Below are 14,971 nucleotides of genomic sequence, written 5' to 3'. Positions count from 1 at the left end.
AAGAAGTAATCTAGTAATCCTTGTTTTCAACTATGTATTTATTTCGTGTTCAGTTTTGTGTGTGTTCTAAATACATCCCAGCTACACCGTTGCCTCTCTGTGTGTGGGCGGGCAGGTAAAAGTCGGGGGCTACAGTATGTGTATGCAGTTGGTTATCAAACATTTTTAAAAACTATCACAAATCAATTATTGGATGTGGCTACACAACAAAGTACAATATAGCTCAGGTCTGTATGCCCCAGAAGAGGTGTAGAGACTGGATCCTCGAATGGGGGGGTCATACGAGAGCCGGCCACGTTAATACAACAGTTTCCTCGTTGATTCATTTCGACTCTACAACACTTCGAATTACAAATTACGAACAACACATAAACGTTTAAAAAATACTAATACTTCAATTTGTTCTTGACTCGCTAACAAAACATCCAATCCAAAATGCACACAGTCGGAGTCTAAAATGAAAAACCTCTTGGGTATACGAGCTTACAGTTTAATGGGTTTTCCTTAGCCAAGTGAATCTCAATTTGGTTGGTGAAAGTCTATAAACTAATTGCCTTAAGTTACTTGGGGTCTCTCTTGTTCGATCGAGGCTAGCGTTGTCGTTTCCTTCTTAAGGTGTGGTGTGCCATTGAGTGGATCCACTTTAAAACATTATCCATGACTATTCATCTCCGATACAGTTAACGTACGTATGTATATGTATATAATTGCTAAAAACAATTGGCTTCGATTCCTTACACAATTTCGTAATAATTATGAGTATTAAATTAGAACCATTTACGAGTATAGTTAACATTTGGGGCACTTTTGAGCTCGTTTTGGTTTGGTTTTGGTGCTCGATTCATGGGTTTGGTTTCATTCTCATTTAGTTTGGGTTTGAGACTGAAGGCGTGGCGTGGCATGGCATGGCATGGGCTGAGGCGTGATTGTGGGCCATAGCCTGGATTCTTTTGACCGGATTTGAACTGCATATGGGTGCAGAATATGTATCTGTATCTGTATCTGTAGCTGTAACTGTAGCATTTAAATGTGTTATATTTGAGCAAAATTGTAACTGCATGTGTTCCGAATAAACTTTTACATCAACAACAACGACAATAATATGGTATAATCGGATACGACATCGACATGGATATTGTATCTCCTAAAGGTGCAAACATCTATTAATTCCTTAAACACGGAATGATTGTATTTTCTCGTACTGTTTGATATGCCTGAGCTAAGAGTCCCCGTCTGCGTCCCCCTAATCGGTTGGGGCATAATAGACCACCGTGGACTTCCGCCGGAATCCCAGATTGAAGAACGACGTCTCGGACTTCTTTCGCTCATGCTCGTGCTCGTTGCCAAAATAGGAGAATAGTCGACCCGTGGTGCCGGCAGCCACCGACCGACCACCGCCATGGACACTATGACTGCTGCTCTGGCGATGGATCTTGGTGAGCGATGTGTGCGAGTGCTGGCGCTGCAGGTGCTGCTGGTGGTGCTGTCGGTGGTGCTGCTGATGGGACTGTTGTTGCTGTTGCTGTAAAAGTTGCTGGTGATGCTGTGCGTTGACGCTGCCATGCAGGTACCCGCTGGTTGTTGGCGATAGATCAGTCATCTCACACGGCCAGAGGGTGAACGAAGATGGGACCTTATGTATCCCGTCCGATAATCGATAGTGGTGGGATGCTGACCTGTTGAAGTACCGCTCCGAGGGCCGCGACCCCATCTACACAATAATTTTTTTTTTTGTTTTTTTTCGGAAGATTTGTTTTTGTTTTTTGGGGGCATAGAAAGAAGTGTACATGTTAGTATCGGTTTGTTCAGGTCTATGAAGGCAAGTTGTTTTTTGTATGGCATTTAGTTTCTATGCATTTCTTTTCATGTTCAATTCTAATGCTCTAAATACACTCACATTTACATAGATTATTGTTCATTTGCAAGACTATTAAATTTCAATTTGGCATCGGATACTGCACTGCAGCACAGACCAAGGACCCAATGGGAGGCCTTCTGTCTGCAGTGCACTGCTTGATGCTCGCACAAATAGCCTAAGATCTAAGACTTTTTACTGATTTTTTACTGATGTTCTGTTAAAGTTATTTACAAAATTCTCGTGTATTGTGTTTTGTATGTGTGTGTGTAGGTGTGGGTTTGAGTGTGTTGGTGTGGGTTTAAGCGGGGTGGTTCGATTTACGAGTGCCACAAAAATATACATATACTTGTATGAATTTAACGTAAAGCTGTGCTCTTCCAGATACACGAATTATAGATCCAACAACATAGGCAAAGTGCAAAGCAATAAAGGAGGTAACAAATTTGTACTACAATTTCATAGATGTCAAAAAGTGAGAAGTGAGAGATGCTGGACTGTACATGAGAGTGAGGGCAATCGAGTGTGGGCTACAGAGTATAGAAGTGGATACAAAAAAAACACAAAAAAAGGAACATATCTAGGGCTCTCACCGTTCGTTCGTTTTGAGTTTCTCTATATTGGAAACTATTACTTTACTAAATGTAATTGGTACAAAAATTGTTCTCAACAGTCAGACAACAACGGCTATAAAAACATTGTTGGCTCGGGGGCGATGCGGGGGCGGCCTTGGCCGTGGGATCAAAGCAAAAATGCCCACCAGGCCCCCCACCACGATCGGCCGCCACGAGATCTGGTTTCATTCATGCGATTGGCTCAAACAACATATGGGTTTGTATTGACCGCATAATACTTTCGCTTATGTTTATAATGGGATGCATAAATATGCTGCGATCTGTGGAATGAGACCGTAGAGAAAGAGAGAGAGAGAGAGAGGAGAGAGAGAAAAAGAACGCATAATTTGAAGAGGATATCAAAGCAAAAAACAGGACAAAAACATAACAGTACAACGAAAACAAGGCATTCACGATGATCCATCCGATTGCGATTGCGATCCCTCCCGATAACTCTACGGGTGGCAACTGTACCTGTCACTTATCGATATATGTAGCAAAAGGAAGGTATGACGGTTTGTACTTACCCCAAGGTCTGGCAAGTGGTGTGCAATTGAGTACTGGGTTTTCTTTGGCTTTTCTTTTGGTTTTTTTGGAAAATCTTTTTACAAAATATATATATGTTCTGGTTGCGGTCTTTTTGTTCTGTACAATATTGAGTGACTTGTCCAACTCTTAGCTTATGTGGTGCGTGCGCGTGATGTGCCGCTGCGCATATCTCGTGGACGGTCCGGGGACTATAGCATCTCGTTTACAAAGCGCTGGCCTACCGCTACATGGGTGTTGTTTCGAGTGTATTCATGGGTATGTTCAACATGTGTATTTTTTTGTTCGCAGTGTATATTTTGATCAATTTAGCCGGGTCGGTTCGTTGTATTCAGTGTGTTCAGTGTTTTGCAGAGTTAGGGGGAGAGAGAGAGAGAACAGTTCGAAGAGAGGAGATAGTCGAGAAATAGAGAAGAGAGAGAGAGAAAGACACAGAGAGAGAGAGAGAGAGAGATAGGCAGGTTGTGGCATAGGTGAAGTAGAAAAACAAGAAGAAAAGAAGCAATAGTACAGATTAGCGGTGTTTTTACTATATACAAATCAGAAATCAGAATAGTTATCTACTATAGAGAGAGCTGCTGGTACAGAATTTCAGTTGATCTCCAAAATAATTATACAAGAAACTGATCAAAAGAAGATTCATGATCTACATACAGTACTTCGGTGTGTGAGAGAGAGAGAGAGAGAGATCGAGTGTGTCTGTCATTCATTCTCTCGGATTCAGATCGGATCTGGTCTGGGCTCACGAATGACATACGTTTTGGATGAGGTGAGAGTGAAGTTACTTCAAAATACATATGCATGTTGTAGCTGGCAGAACCCTACCTTGCCTTGACTTACCTTGGTATGAGTACTTATCGAATCGAAAAGAAGTTCTGAAGGAATAGCAAATCGAAATCAGCCAATAGTTGGGGACTCTACTGGCTCTAATGTACGTATATATTGGATTATCAAATGAGCTATCATGGATTAGATTACCAATACTTTACTCTGATTACGGAATATGTAGCTTATGGAGAGGATATGGAAATCATACTGGGATGCGAGTAAGAGAGTAAAGTACATAAGAAGAATCGATAAAGTTGCAATCATCCACAAAACCCTCCACAAACCAAATTAAACCCGAAATACCAAAAGTTCTAGGCAAGAAACGAAATCGAAATCGAATTGAAAACATATGTATGTACTTCGCTTACAGTTTTGGATTTGGATAAATACATATATTAGTATCAGGACAGGTAGAATCTCGGGTATGGGTATAGGTTTCGGGTTGCTTAGAGTATGGTATTCCTAAATGCCGTATTCTTTTATTATTACGAGCAACTTTTCTATTAGATTTGGCCACCGTGTTGTTTAAGCGTAGGTTGTACAAAAACAAAAACCAAAACCAAACAAAAATAACAAAACTCAATAACATACGCAATTCTCCTCTCAGCCTAATCACGAAACTCACCTCGCGTTGTGACCCAGCATTATGATGCTTCTGCAAAAATACAATTGAAATATCGACACGGTTTTTATATATATAAGAAGTAGGTAGTAGAGGTAGTGTAGTTATAGTAGCATAGAGTAGAATTCGTTCAGCTTGTAGACAGATCACACAGAAAACAAAGAGGAACAGAACTCAAGAGAAGTTGAAATTTTGGAAAAAAACGAAAAACAACATCCAATCCGGATACGAAACGATGACAAAACGAAGGTCGGTTTTAACATGCCAATCAGTAACATTTCGAATGCATTTTTTATGGTTATCTTTATTTAGGATTCCGCTTTTAGTAATTTAAGGTTGGTCGGGGGATCTCCTTCTGAGGCACATTCTTAATCTGAATTATTTGTAGGAGAAACGATAAGGAAACTATGAACTTAAGACTCTACACGAGGGTAGGACCGAGAGGGCGTCTCGAGTACATTCCTTCATGCTGCGATACTATAACATCTGGTTAACATCTATATGGCCTCACTAGTGGGTGCAGACAATTTCAGTAACAAAAGAACGAAACGAACCGAAAATCGGAATGTATTTACAGATCCATACATACATACATATATGTATGATGGGGGGGCCAAGTCAAAACTGAACTCAATTACAAAAAGCGATTCAGGTAAGAGATCACACAACAATCAGCCATACAGCAACCATCTCTTTGAGGATTCTCTGGGTGGGTCTCGGTCTCGTAATCGCAACACCAGCGAAAGGCAATCTATATAGTACGTAGAGAGGTGTGTGTGAGTGTGTGTATGAGTGTGGAATAGGTGTGTAGGTGGGTGTACGAACTACTACGAGATACCGAATAACCGAATAACCGATCCTTGGCATCGGTTAGAAAGGTATGTACATCTTACACATAGATGAGTAAAACAAAAGATTGGTTTGGAGTGGTCTGGTTGGTTGGTTGGTATATGCCGAAAGAAAACTTAACTATCAACGACAATAAATATATAGGTACGAGTATAGTATGTATGGTTTGTGGTAAATAGTATACGTATAAAGAGTAACAGCTCCGCCAAAGAAACGTTTAGAACAACAACGAGACGGGATTGTCAACCAATTGCACAACAGCCGAAGAAGTGTCGGTTTAACGGATTATAACGATAACGATATATAGTATAGTATGTAGAGATATACATGGTACTTGTATGTATTTGGTATATAACGAGTATAGTATGTGTTACAAGGCATATATAGATTGTATGTTTTGATGTAGGTAGTTCTTTGTGTGTACATTAAATAGAGAATTACAATTATGTAGATACACATGTCTATATAGCTAACATATCTTTCAACAAGGGTGAGCGCAAAGTTGGAAGCCAAAATGTGTTGTCTTGGTATTGTTTTTTATGTCTGTGGGATTATCATAGTTTTGTACCTATTATATATGATAGATAGCATAGAAGTAGTTGTTGTTGTTGGGTGGTATTCAGTAAAAAATCTGCCAAGTATCTGGTTACTTATCAATTATCAGTATAGTTCGGTTGAGGTTGGAAGGTTCGTTAAATATTGTACTATTCAAAACAGATCTTAGGATGCCTACTAGTCTAGTTATTAATTATATATCTAATTGTATGTTAAATCAAAGGTGGGTTTTGGTTTTTGGTTTTTGGGTTTTTGGCTTAGCTTGTGTTTTTGGCCTACCGAATGAGCATAGCGAATTTCGGCTAATTCACAACAACATTGGTAACGGAGTATGGCTCGAACGCTCTTTCTGCAAGATGTTTGTTTATATAAAATTAAATATATAGTTTATGTGAGTACACAGCAGGTAAATCAACTTGGTTTTTGTTTTTATTCTTTATTCAAATCATAAATTAATTAATGCGATGATGATATTTCTTTTTAATTATTTTAATATTGGCTTTAGTCGACTCTTTTGGCAATAAACATAAAACAAACAACAACAAAGCAAATAAAATGGAAAACAAAAAGAACAAACTATAAATTATATTTGAACCAAACACGCACGATTCTTTACTCTGACAAAGAAAATTAGCATATTAATTGGCACAACAATTGTAATTGTAGCGTACTGCAGTGAGTACTGTACTTACCGCAGCAGTCGCGTTATGTAGTCGGGCCAGTTCTCGGGGAACATCACCAGGAAGAACCCGATGCCAATCAGTATGACCCCGGCCAGCTTCATGCCCGCAAAGTTGGCACTGTACAGTATGACATCGAGGGCTATGGGATGGTGGAATTACAAACGGATTGGATCAGGACTTGAAGAGTAGGTTCCCATCTCTAATATGGGGAATTTTCAGCCCCTCTTTCGATCAATTTCCCAACTTTGTGGCGTTTCTTGAACTCCAAAGATCAAATGTTGCCGTGTGCCCCACATGAGTGCCCGCTTTTTATATTACAATTTAAAACAATTTGCAGTCACGGAATCCCGCCAGCCGAAGGAACCAACCCAAGACCCAAGGGGGGTGCCCCCGCCTGTGTACATACCACCAGAAACGGGCACAGCGGTAATCAGACCCAATGTCACAAACATGTTGTACGTTACGGCGGCGCTGAACTGCATCAGAACGTGGAAAACTGCAATCGGAATTAATTACAAACGATAAAAGTTTCGAACACAACAAAAGGGGTAGCGGGGGGTCGGGGTTCGGGGTTCGGGGGTCATACCCAAGAGCAGGACGCTCGCTGCGAGCAGCAGGTTCCAGGGTATGCTCTCCGATGTGAGGCTTTCCGTGCCAGTCAGGTAGAGCGCCAGCACCACTGGCCAGAGCAGGAGGGCGTTCAGGAAGCCCAGGGCGGTGAAAATGAAGGCGATTTGGCCCACCGGCGGATCGCCCATCACCTTGCGGAACATAACCTAGAAAGCGACAGCGACAGCCCGACATGAGCACACGGCACGACACAATCAGTCAGGACACGGAGGCAAGGACTTACCCGGAACACGGCATAGCCGGCGCCGGCCAGTGTGGCCAGAACGACGCCGCTCAGAGTCCGACTCTCGGTGATGCCGTCCATGTAGGCGAGCAGTGCGATTCCCGTATCGCACAGAATGATGGCGACAATCTAGACGGATCGCATCGGGCTTTATGCAAAGACGAGACAGATATGGGGATATATACTTACGCGAACGCCCACGAACTGCTCGTGCAGGATCACCCAGGAGAGCAGATAGACGCAGGCCACATTGGTGGCGAACAGGGCCAGGGCATCCGTGGCATAGAGCACGTTCAGGGAGAGCGTATACAGGTAGGTGGTGACCAGCCACAAAATGCAAAACGAGAGGCAGCGATTCAGGAAGCGACCTGTGGGTGGGTGGGGAAAACTCAGAAATGGCAGCTCAGGGCCCGGTCCGGCCCGGCAGACACTCACCCACGGTGAAGCCGCGCTCCCGGAATCCTCTCAGCACATCGCCGAGGACCTCGCTCAGCTTGTCGCACTTGCGCGTGGAAACGAGGCCCAGGATGTAGATCGGGAAGAAGAGCAGTGAAAAGTTGGTAAAAAACCAGGCGGCAAAAAACGGTGCACTGAAATAGACGGGTTGGCGCGGTGGTATATTGAACATCTCGGTGGCGTCCTCGACGTGATGCAGCGACGAGTCGCTGATGGCCATTATCTCCTCCAGCTCGGCGCTCAGCTCGGCCCGACTCGATGACGTGTCCTGGTCATCGTTGAGCACGTCATCGTAGGGCGCCCGGTACTTGTACATGTACTTGATGCAGTGCGTGGCCCCCACCCACGAGGCGGTCATCAGGATGGTCACGCACACCCCGAAGTACATCTGCAACGAGCAAAGTGCCAGTAAAGTTAAAGGTGAAGTGGCATGGTAGGGGCCTTGGGCATACCTTGCGGGCCAGCTCCGAGCAGCAGGACTCCTTGCAGGCCTGCAGCTTTCTGAAGCGCAGCTCCGGCTCCTCTCCATGGCCATTCGGCTGCTGCTGCTGCTGGGAGTCGAGTCCGGTTTGCGTGTCACTCGAGTCGCCTCCGAAGTGGTGTTGTGCATTGTGGCTGCCGGGGGGCCCCGTGGGGGTGTCCGCTGGTATGATGATTACCTCATTGGGATCCTGCTGGCTCGACGAGATCGAGTCTTGGTGGGTTATTTGCGGATTGCTCGATGTGAGCACATTGCTGAAGCCACATCCGCCTGTCGCTCCTGCCCCAGTGCCACCTCCTCCTCCTGCTGCGACAGCTGTGCCTCCCGAGCTGCTGCTGCTGGCCCCCGGCCCCGTCCCCGTGCCCGTCCCAGTTCCACTGTTGTTGTTGTTGTTATTGTTATTGTTGCTGTAGGGGACATTTGTCGATGAGTCTCCGGTGACTACCACGGCAGGTGTGCGGACCCGTTTCGGATTGAAAATGGCTGGAATTTCGCCGTCGCGCGTCATGCTACTATCATCATTGCCAGATCTCGTTCATAGTGTTCATAGGGGTCCGTGCCAGCTTGAAGATAGATTGAGAACAATTTGCGGGCTTAACTTTAAGTTTAAAGGAGGCTTCTCCAGGGGGAGTCCAATCAATGATTCCATTCGATTACAGCCGCCATTAGCTGCCATTCTTGAGGCAGAGTTGCTCACGTGCTGGCACCGATTAAAGATTGAGGGACACGCAAGTGGGAAGCGAGGCTCATTTCTCGACCCTTTACAAGCAAAAGGCGCACCCAAAGCCCACGCAGGCCACGTCAGGGTCTGGTCCGAGCAATTTGCATTCCCATTCTCATCCCCCCCCTCTGTTCTTGGTTCTCCTTCAGCACGGACCGTAATCGTGTTCCCTCTAGGCCAAAACCAAGGCCAGAGCCAGAGCCACAGCCAAGCCAAGCCAAGTTTTATGGCCGTCTGACCAACGGGCGGCTTGTTCATTAGAGTCCGGTCCGGTCCAGGCCAGGATGTAGGGGGGGGTGTAGAATTTTTTTGGGGTGGGATTCATAACAATGCGAGTTATGAACGCCCCGGCTCAAGCAGGTCAAGTTGAGCCCGTCTGTCGGGAGTGGACAATAAACTGGCAGCCGGATCTGGTCGGGCAATTTGTAAGCATATTTAGTAGAGTGTTAAATCCAGCCAATCCAACCAAACCCCCCGCTGCCGCGATCCATTACAGTGTGTCTGTGTCCTTCTGTGTCCTTCACCTTCGGTGCCTGCTGAGCAGCCAGCCAGCCAGCCTGTGCCCTGTGTGTTTGTTTGCCCCCGATAATAGCATTCTAATTGAAACATTAATTATTCAGCCCAAGTCGTTGTCGTGGGCGGGCCTGTGCACATGCATATCCGAGGAGCCCAATGGGACAGCGGGTCGACGGATTCTAACAATCTAATCGGTATATAATGAGTGTCCTGTTCTTTTCTTGTACGAGTAATTGACTGGTCTTTGTCTTTTGGATTGAATAAGCTTAGATGGCTCTTAAAATTGAAACACTTTACTTCTAGACTCGAATTTGCTTAATATTTTATATTCCAAAAGAGAATATCTATCAGAAGCCTAGCATACAAGTGCATTCGTGATCGCATCGATTTCGATTGCATAATTCATGGAGAGTTTATTCTCAGCAAGCTTCAGCCAAAGTCGTCTCAAAATCGGTTTCTCAGTTTGATCCGAGCACTTGGACAGACGAGAGACAGCAGCGGATTAGATAGTTACTTAGAAATGGTTGTGGCCGGAAAACTTGTTCTGCTTCTAGTTGTGGCTTGTCTGAGCGGTGAGTGCACATATTCCATGTAGATTGTATTGATGTATTGATGGTCCCCGTAGCGCTGGCAATGGGCGACACCCCATGCGGCCGCCTGGAGGAGCGAGTGCTCTACACCATGGACGAAAGAACAGAGCCTTCGGAGTACCCTTGGATAGGGGTGCTGCTGCAGAGTCAGGGTAAGTCCCTTGATCTGTGGCTCTTGAGGTTCCTAATGGACTTGTATCCCAGGTAATGGCTATACAAACACACGATGCTCTGTGGTCATAGTGAATCAGCAGCATGTCCTGACAACCGCCACGTGCGTGAAGCGATTTAAGCATCGGACGGGCAATGTGAGCGCCGTCGTGATGCTGGGCGTGTGGAATGAGAGCCACTCACCCGACGAGGAGTTCGCCTGCAACAACAGGGGCTTCTGTGTGCCCGGGCCCAAGCTGTACAACGTGGCCGAGATCAAGGTGCATCCCGATGCGGACAAGGACACGGGCGACAATGACATGGCCATCCTGCGTCTTGTGGAGCCCATCGAGTGGACAAACTACATCCAGCCCATTTGCATGGAGGGCAACGCGGAGCCAGAGTCGCTGATCAATCGCAACCTGCACTTCTCGGGCTTCACACACACCGACAACATCAAGGGCAAGGGTCTGGCCATGACGGTCTCCCGTCAGAAGTGCAAGCAACTGACCTCCGCCTCGACCCTGCCGCCGGAGAACCAGCTCTGCGCCTTTCCCGTGAAGCGCACAAGGTTCTACGAGGGCGCGGCCCTGATGGACATCAGCGTGGAGCGGAATGTGCCGCACAGCTTCTATGTTGTGGCCCTGCTGGCCAGGGTGATGAACGTGGGTGTGGTGACCACCCATATCTACCAGGATCTGCGGCGCGCTCGTCCCTGGATAATGGAGAATACTGCCACCAAGTAGTACCCTCCATCCCCGCACTACAGTTGGGCTTACAGAACCTGTTTAGGCGTATTTACTATATGTTTTCAATAAATATGCATTGCATTGATGGAAGTAATAGGTTTATGAAGGGGAAACACTGATGCATCGTGCTGGGAGCCGCCCAGAGTTCCGTATCGGCAACTGGTTTGTAGTTGCCTTAACACAGATAGCACGAATAGTTTATTAGAAACCCAATCAAGTAGATGATCAACTACTGGAGAAACCCACTGGTGGATCGCATCGACAATCGTCGCGGGATACTGTTGCAGTTCTCATCGATCGATCAGTTGACTCTGAGTCGCACTTTGGAATGCATTGGGGAACCGCTTTTATCACTTTGCTGCTGGCTACTTGGACGGGCGTCCTATCCGCCCAGCTGGAGGACACCGAGTGCGGCTACTTCGACGAGCACCAGTTTCTCAAGCAGGGTTCCTTTGCCATACCCACGGAGCACCAGTGGGTGGCCCGCATCGTCTTCGGGAAAGGTGAGTGTCTCTGGCATAACAGACTAGAACGAATGACCCTAGATGTGTATGACCTTTAGGTTTCGAGGGCAAGATCCAAAACGATGGATGCCTGGGCGCCTTGATATCCAAGCGCAATGTGCTGGCCCCCGCCCACTGCTTCGTGCAGTACAATGGCGAGGCGGAGGCATTCTCCGTCCACCTGGGAGTGTGGAACAAGAGCTCGGCCATCAGCCAGCCGTCTTGCGACAGGGATGGGTTCTGTGTGGTGCCGGCTCAGGAGATAAAGCTGGCCGAGATCGCCATTCATCCGGAGTACGATCCGCTCACGCTGAAGAACAGCCTGGCCGTGCTCACCCTGCAGCGGGATGCCAAGCTCAATCCGAACGTGATGCCCGTTTGCATGCCCCCGCCACAGCTGGTCAATGAGACACTGGTGGGCCAGACGTTCATAGTGGCCGGGCTGCGAGTCAAGGAGGATCTCAAGCTCAAGACCTGGGTGAACACTCTGAGCCGTGGCTTCTGCCAGTCGAAGGTCAGCTCCATTGTCACCAGCAGCACCACCGTCTGCGGCTACCAGGCCAAGCCCGAAGGCTACTATATCGGAGCTCCCCTGGTGGGTATGCAGGTGAAGGGCGATGTCACCCAGAACTTCTATCTTGTGGGTCTGATGATCGACTGGCGCTGGGAGAACAATCGCATCCTCTCCAGCTTCCTGGCCATACGGCACTACCTCGATTTTATCTACCAAAATGCCAATTCGCTAATTGTACGCTCCTGAGCACCGAATAAAGGCTGAAGCCACAGGTATACTCGTATATTACATACCTGGGGACTGGGGGTGTTAATTATTCAGTTTGAAGCTCGGCGGCGCTGCTCGTGCAACATGCAAATTGTTCGTACACTTATAGCATTTTAATGAGCAGTCACTCAGCCCTCCCCCTCCCTCTACCCCATCCCCGCCCAACGCCATGGCCATTGCTAGTTGGCTGTTGGCTAATGCGAGAAATATGGAAATTTCATCGCTTTTCCGAGCAGACCCCGAATCACTGTGACAATGCTGCCTCTGACAGACAGACAGACAGCCAAAAGTTGCAATTCCCAAGCAAAAACGGAAACGGAAACCCAAAAAGGGGGCAGTAATGTTGGGTGGGATGTGGAGACTGCCCTGCAATTGGCCGAATGCCAAGACGACATTGGCCAAACAAAGAAATGGAAACCACATGGTGGACTAAGCAATGCTCTGCTCAGTGTGATATATGGCCAGCACAAGCTGTTGGCTACAAAGGACTGGGGTGTTCCATCAATTTTCAGGCAGGTATTAAATATTTAGCTGCTCGACAGGTGGCTTCGATGTCATTTTCCCATGCACCAGCACCAGCACCGCCCAAACCATTCATCTCTGGCCATCCCCAAAGCCTTGTCAGGCTAATGGCAGGCCCATCATTTTGATGCATACTTTTAGTCGTCAAATTGCTCTATAAACCAGGCGGGGAGGGAGAGCAAAGACGCTCTTCGTGCTGTTTATTTGCGCCAAGAATAAAAATCACAATAAAATTTAAATTGCCAAGCAAAGGCATGGCGAAGGGGAGCAGGAGCCGGAAAACGTGACCAGATGACCGACAGACAGACACGGATGAACGGAATCTTTTCCTTTGTTGTTTTACGGATGGCGGAATGGCGGAATGCCGGAATGCGATTCAAAACAACACAAACAGCTGGTTCGGCGAGAGAACGCGCCATGGAGAGAGAGAGCGTAGAGAGAGAGACTACAGAGAGCAGCAGCTCTCAGTGCAGGCGTGGGTGCCAGTTGTGTGTTGAAAAGTAAACGAGCTTACGAGCGAGCGCAAGCACACGGCCACAAAACAAATACACCGCGCGCTCGAGGACAACACGCGGCGTATACGCAATGTGACAGTTTTAGTGGTTATGGTCAAGCACAGCACTTGAGCGAGGGCACGGCGAAACCGAAAGTGACGCCAAAAAACTGTTTCAGTCAGACACCTGGCAGGCACCCCCAAAAACGCGCACTTGAAAATGGGGAAAACAAAACGCCCGCCAAGACGAATATCCATTGGGAGAGTGTGTGTGTGTGGACACGTGGGTGGGTGTGTGGTTGGCTGTGTGCGTGTCTGTGGTTGGGCTTAGGGTTAGCTACTAGGCCTTGAGGTAGCGCCCACCTTGACAGTAGCCCGCCTATGTCGAAAATCTAGTCCCGCCCCCAGCGCCAGCCCCGTTGTGACGGCTTTGAATTTTTCATTTGGCCACAAGAAGAAGAAAGAAGGGAAGGGAAAACTGCTTGGGCAAGGAATCGGTTTATCTTGTAGCGATGGAAACTGTGTGTGTTTTCCAGGCTGCAGCTGTCGTTTCACATTTGCCGTGTGTTATGGATGCTCGGCGGGGCGTTTAATGATTTTATATAATTTACTTAAGCACTTAATGTCATTTTCCCACGGCACACACGGGCCCACGAGCCCAAGGGCCACAAAACTTTACGCAATTCTCGACATTCTCTGTCGCAGTATCTGTATCTCACGCTTGCTCTTATGTAAAGATGGTGCGGAATGGCGACGCTTGGCTCGGTGGCGGAGCCCTTTACTTAATTCAATTAAATGGACACAAATATGCTCTGTATAAATTTGGAGCAGCAGCTCAAAAACAGAACGCTTCCCGGATACACAAAAGGCACACAAGCATGGATACACACACACACACTCGCACACACACAAACGTAGAAACTGGCACTCGCGCACGCACACAGCCAGGAGACACGTACATATACTCGCAGCACATGGATAGAATCGCACGAATCGCTTGCTTAGCCCAAAAAAGCAAGCTGCCACTTAAATGCGCCTCCTTCGGACTTGTTTTCCTAGACTTTGGTGGAAACTGTTACAGCCACAGCTACAGCTCCTTGCTGCTGGCGTTTTTCCAGCCTTCCTTTTTGTTTTTTGGAGCACGCGACGCGGCCACTGTCGGTTGTCGTGTCGTTGCTGGCCAGGAATCTCAAAGTAGACTGAACCGTTTCCTGGCCAAAGCCAGAGCCAAAGCTTTTCCAGCATGTGTCGAAAGCCCTCTCCACGGCTGACAGCTCTCTCTCGCTCTCGCTTTTATTCTTTCACCATCTCTCTCTCTCCCTACAATGAAAAGAAAAACACTTGTTAGGAATTTTCTTTGCTTTTACAGTTGTTTTTGCTCTGCTTGGCTTGTGGCACAAAGCCGCTGATTTGAGAACTTAAAAATTGGACAGAAAAACTTGGAAAATGGGCATTTCCATTCAGGCCTTACGTTAAGTTCGTACTAAAAAATAATGTAAAAGTCCAATCTTTAATAGCCCGCGATTGGGCCAATTTTCTGGGACTTTTTTCCGATAGTGGTAGATAATGTAGAATCATCAAAGTTAATTTGATCTTATTAATAA

General features: G+C 46.8%; 3 protein-coding genes across 14 annotated transcripts; 2 read left to right on the top strand and 1 right to left on the bottom strand.

Annotated features, from left to right (window-relative positions):
- Positions 1–17: 17 nt before the first annotated feature.
- Positions 18–14,648, bottom strand: LOC4800895 (putative thiamine transporter SLC35F3). 12 transcript variants are annotated; one of them, XM_033383999.1, is made up of 11 exons: positions 14,327–14,645; positions 8,314–8,905; positions 7,841–8,249; positions 7,595–7,773; positions 7,406–7,534; positions 7,139–7,328; positions 6,959–7,048; positions 6,562–6,691; positions 6,149–6,218; positions 4,469–4,498; positions 18–1,711 (listed from the first exon to the last, which is right to left on the bottom strand). In XM_033383999.1, exons 2-11 carry the CDS (start codon positions 8,848–8,850, stop codon positions 1,244–1,246), a joined length of 2,232 nt encoding a protein of 743 aa, XP_033239890.1. In that variant the 5' UTR covers positions 8,851–8,905; positions 14,327–14,645; the 3' UTR covers positions 18–1,243. The 12 variants fall into 12 exon arrangements, 9 of the variants coding, with proteins under 9 accessions (XP_033239890.1, XP_003736347.3, XP_015038928.2 ...); XR_004470361.1 differs by having other exon boundaries at positions 1,596–1,711; positions 2,997–4,498; positions 14,327–14,648; XR_004470357.1 differs by having other exon boundaries at positions 1,611–1,711; positions 2,449–4,498; positions 14,327–14,648.
- LOC4800894 (phenoloxidase-activating factor 1-like) lies at positions 10,029–11,158 on the top strand. Its single transcript, XM_001358051.4, has 3 exons — positions 10,029–10,151; positions 10,205–10,321; positions 10,374–11,158. Exons 1-3 carry the CDS (start codon positions 10,100–10,102, stop codon positions 11,063–11,065), a joined length of 861 nt encoding a protein of 286 aa, XP_001358088.3. The 5' UTR covers positions 10,029–10,099; the 3' UTR covers positions 11,066–11,158.
- Positions 11,275–12,368, top strand: LOC4800893 (phenoloxidase-activating factor 3-like). Its single transcript, XM_001358050.3, has 2 exons — positions 11,275–11,571; positions 11,631–12,368. Exons 1-2 carry the CDS (start codon positions 11,397–11,399, stop codon positions 12,329–12,331), a joined length of 876 nt encoding a protein of 291 aa, XP_001358087.2. The 5' UTR covers positions 11,275–11,396; the 3' UTR covers positions 12,332–12,368.
- Positions 14,649–14,971: the final 323 nt, after the last annotated feature.

This window comes from Drosophila pseudoobscura, chromosome 2 (genome assembly GCF_009870125.1).
Source record: "Drosophila pseudoobscura strain MV-25-SWS-2005 chromosome 2, UCI_Dpse_MV25, whole genome shotgun sequence".
NCBI classification, from domain to species: domain Eukaryota; kingdom Metazoa; phylum Arthropoda; class Insecta; order Diptera; family Drosophilidae; genus Drosophila; species Drosophila pseudoobscura.
This window is presented reverse-complemented; position numbering and strand designations above follow the sequence as displayed.